This window comes from Ursus maritimus, unplaced genomic scaffold, assembly GCF_017311325.1.
Source record: "Ursus maritimus isolate PB19 unplaced genomic scaffold, ASM1731132v1 scaffold_14, whole genome shotgun sequence".
Classification (NCBI taxonomy): domain Eukaryota; kingdom Metazoa; phylum Chordata; class Mammalia; order Carnivora; family Ursidae; genus Ursus; species Ursus maritimus.
In genome coordinates this window covers 5,599,000-5,602,510 of record NW_024423786.1, presented here as the reverse complement: position 1 = coordinate 5,602,510, position 3,511 = coordinate 5,599,000, and the positions used below count along the sequence as shown (strand labels likewise).

The window sequence follows — 3,511 nt, the reverse complement described above, 5'->3', positions numbered from 1 at the left end:
GGTCCCCACTCTGCTGCTCCCTGGCTCTGTGACCTGTGGGGATCCGTCCATCATGCTGAGACTCCATTTCTACATCTGTAAAATGGGCATAATGTTCCGTTCCTCGCCGGCCTGTTTTAAAGGTAATAGGAGCAGGGCCTGCCCAGGGGTAGGTGGCACATGGCTGCCATGGCCTCTTACCTGGAGGGCCCCTGAGTGCCCTCCAAGGCCACGAAGGTGAGCTGTGGGCCAGGCCCAGGGCAAGCAGACCTTGTCCCACTGAACCCTGCCGCTGCTTCCCCAGGGCTAAGTCCGATGTCTGCCCAAACCTCACGCAGGAGCATGGCCAAGGCAGGGCTCTACACCCAGCTGCCCCTCTCCCTTCTACTCACGCACACATTTCCCTCTTTGGCCATCTCCGGATAAAGGCTCGAGCCCACAGCAGGTTTTCTCATCAGGCTTTTATTATAAAGAAGGTTCCAGAGCTTCCCAGCCACCCCCTCCAGCCCAGCCCCGCGGGCTCAGAGCCAGTCCCGGCGCTGGCTGGGTCTGCTGCACAGGGAGCGGGCTCAGCCACAGAGGGTGGCTTCTGACAGGAACAGAATGGGTGATTTTTTCAGGGCCTTGGATTTGGAAGGGGGGGGGTCTCTGCCAGGTCTGCCTGTGCTCTGGAACAGTCCTTTCCAGTGTTGTGGTGGGAGCCCCTGGGGACCCCTCCCCGGGTCCTCTGCACAAGCGGCAGCTATTCACAGTTGGCGCGTGAGAAGTTTTTTAATATATAAAAGCTTTAAAAAAAAAAAAAGTGGTGCTATCTTTAGAAACACTTCCAGCAAGATCAAGTAGCCCAGCTACAGCCTTGGTACGACTTAGCCCCTCTCCCCGCTCCAGCCAGCGGCGCTCAGCACCTGTCCCCTCTTCCTCTGCCCACCCCGGCTGGTGGGAGAGCCCCCGGAGCCTGCCCACGGGCAGTGGGCACTGCCCACTCCATGAGCAGCCGCTCGAGCGACCAGCGTCTGATGCCGGGTGAACCTGTGTGTCGCCAGGGTCCTCTCTGGGTGACGGAAGATGGAGAGAACACTTGGATGGTCGAAGCCAAATCCACTCGAGGGCTGGTTCAAGGAGGCCTCCCCTCCGCCACATTGGATGAGGTAGTGTTTCTGGCTGCGGCCTCTGGGCCGGGGGCTCGTCTCCGGGGGAGGGCGCGGGGCCCTGTGGGGCAGGGCTCTCAGCAGCAGTGGTGGCGGCAGAGCCGGGGCTCCATCGAGGCTGTGCTTGGGGGTTGGCGGGAGCCTTACCAGCGGCTGGCTGTGGCTTTCAAGTCCCCAACCCAGAGATCAGCTCTGGGGGGCAGGCGGGAGGGGCCCGGGGCTGGGGGCTCCTCTGCCTGGCTCAGAGAAGCCCCTCCACCCGCCCCCTCTCCCCCCACGGCCCCCCGAAGCCGACCCTGCTCAGTCATTTCCCAGCCGGGCCGAGGCCTGGGGCGCAAGGTGACGTGGAGGGTGGCGTGTCCCTCCCCGGACGTCTGCCCCAGGCTCAGGCCTCGCTGTAGCACTCGTAGATGTTGTCTTCCATCAGAGCCACTACCTGCTCAAACTTGTGCTGCAGCTGGGTCCTCCGGGCAGTGGGGTTCGCCTCCAGGGCCGTCATGATCTGAGGGGGAAGCAAGGGACAGCTGGGTCACGGCGCAAAGGTGGGGACAGCGCCGCCTGGATTTCCACCGCTGGTAAGCGGCCCCTACAGCGCCAACGCCCCAGGATGTGACTACTCGAACACGGGCCTCTCCTGGGGCTCTCCTGAGCAGACAGGAGGTGGTGCGCAGGGCTGAGGGGGGGCACCGCGGCCCCCAGGGTGGGTGCCTCCCAGCAGGGGTACCCACCTGTGTGCGATACCTCTTGGCGTATTTATAAATCTCAGCCATGGCCACATTGGTGTTGAACTCGTTCTGGTATTTCTACGAGGAAGAAGGCGGGGTGGGGGCGGTTACACACAAACCCCCAGCTTCCCACAGCCCCTCCCTGGCAGGCAGCGCCCCCCTGCGCCCGGCCGGCCCCTGTGGAGCCCGCCGCACCCGCGACTCCTCGGCCAGGTGCGCGTTCATCTCCTGCTCGCTGAGCGGCGTCATGTCGTGGATCTGCTGGTAGTAGCGCTGCACGATCTTCCGGTACTCGGGGATCTCCTTGGCGTACAGGAGCTTGTTGGTGGGCGAATCCTGGGCACAGAGAGGCGCGGGCATAAGTGGCGGACGGACACCAGACCTGTTTCTGGACCAGCGCGTGTCCCCACTGCCACGCACGCGGCCCGTCCCAGCCGGCTCTGGACCAGGCCGGGGCTCTTCACCCGCTCCTGGTGCTGCCCTTTGGCACGGAACCCCTGCCCCATTTTCTACGGCACTGTCGGGGGATGACCTGGAGGGGGACCTGCTTCCTTTGGGGGGAAAAGTACACGGGCTGCGGGCCAGCTCTTTGTTGCACGCAGGCTGTTTCGTTTGCATCCTTGCTTAGGGTTGTGGGTCTTGGTGGCTAAGGTTGCTGGAAGCCTGAGTGCTGGCTCAGTGGGATATGTCCCACTGTTTCCAACGCCCGAAAGCAAAACGTGCCAAGTGCGCTCCCAGGGCTTTGTCACAGGCATCCTGCCTGCAGAGACCGTATGTGAGAAGTGAGGGCATTCATAGTGTCTGTCTGTCTGTCTGTCTGTCTCTCTCTCTCTCTCTCTCGGCCTCTGAAAGTCAGGGGCTGACGGCAGGGCCGCACCCACCATCCTGCAGTGCAGTCTCTTTAGACCATCTCATTAGCGTTCACAGCCACCAGCACACCTTCACGCCGCCCTGCCCTGGGCCAGGTAGCTCCCGCTGCCTAGAAGGCCCTTCTCCCTCCTCTCCCCGTCTCCAGAGCCCGCCAGATCCTCTCCCCGCAGACGGACCTCTCAGGGCTGTCCTCCTGTGTGCAGCTCAGAGGTCTCGGCTGCCTGTTCCCCCGCCCACCGCCTCAGTGCCCACGTGGAGGGCTCTAGACCAGGGGGCTGCTGACTGGAGCCTGGCTGACTCGCTCATGATGTCGCAGCTGACCGCGCCCGTTTCCCACACTGACACTGGCTGCCCGGCCCGGCCCTAGGGCCTACGCGTGGGAAGGAGGTGCTAAGCACTTAGCCTGAGGCAGGTGCAGTTTCTGACCACAGGGGCCAGGCTGGGTATCTGCCCCCGTTGGAAGGTCCCTGTTCATCCCATGCCCCCCAAACCCGAGCTCCTTGGGTTCCCCTCCCGGAAAGATCTGAGGCCCCCGCTGCCCGCCGGCCCCGGAGCGGCAGACCTTGCCCAGCTGCAGGTCGGAGATGGAGCAGGCGTCAATGAAGGCCTGAGCGATGACGGAGAGGCAGGCGTCGATGTGGTCCGTCTTGTCGATGTCGAAGACAAACTGGGGGTTTTTCAGGATGTTCACCCAGAACCGGAGAGGAAGGCTGTGGGATGGGGGAGAGGGAGGCGCGGTGAACCCACCCCGAGGGTGTGCAGCAAAGGAAGTGGGCGCTGGGGGGGGGG

General features: G+C 63.5%; 1 protein-coding gene across 1 annotated transcript in view; it reads right to left on the bottom strand.

Moving 5' to 3' along the window:
- Positions 1-430: 430 nt before the first annotated feature.
- Positions 431-3,511, bottom strand: part of PLXND1 (plexin D1) — a 56,562-nt gene continuing 53,481 nt past the window's right edge. Inside the window, exons 33-36 of the mRNA XM_040628421.1 lie at positions 3,285-3,432; positions 2,048-2,188; positions 1,856-1,930; positions 431-1,629 (exon numbers count right to left, since the gene is read on the bottom strand). Of these exons, the coding sequence (XP_040484355.1) occupies positions 1,513-1,629; positions 1,856-1,930; positions 2,048-2,188; positions 3,285-3,432 (481 nt within the window). The 3' untranslated portion in view covers positions 431-1,512. The remainder of the gene's footprint in view (positions 1,630-1,855; positions 1,931-2,047; positions 2,189-3,284; positions 3,433-3,511) is intronic.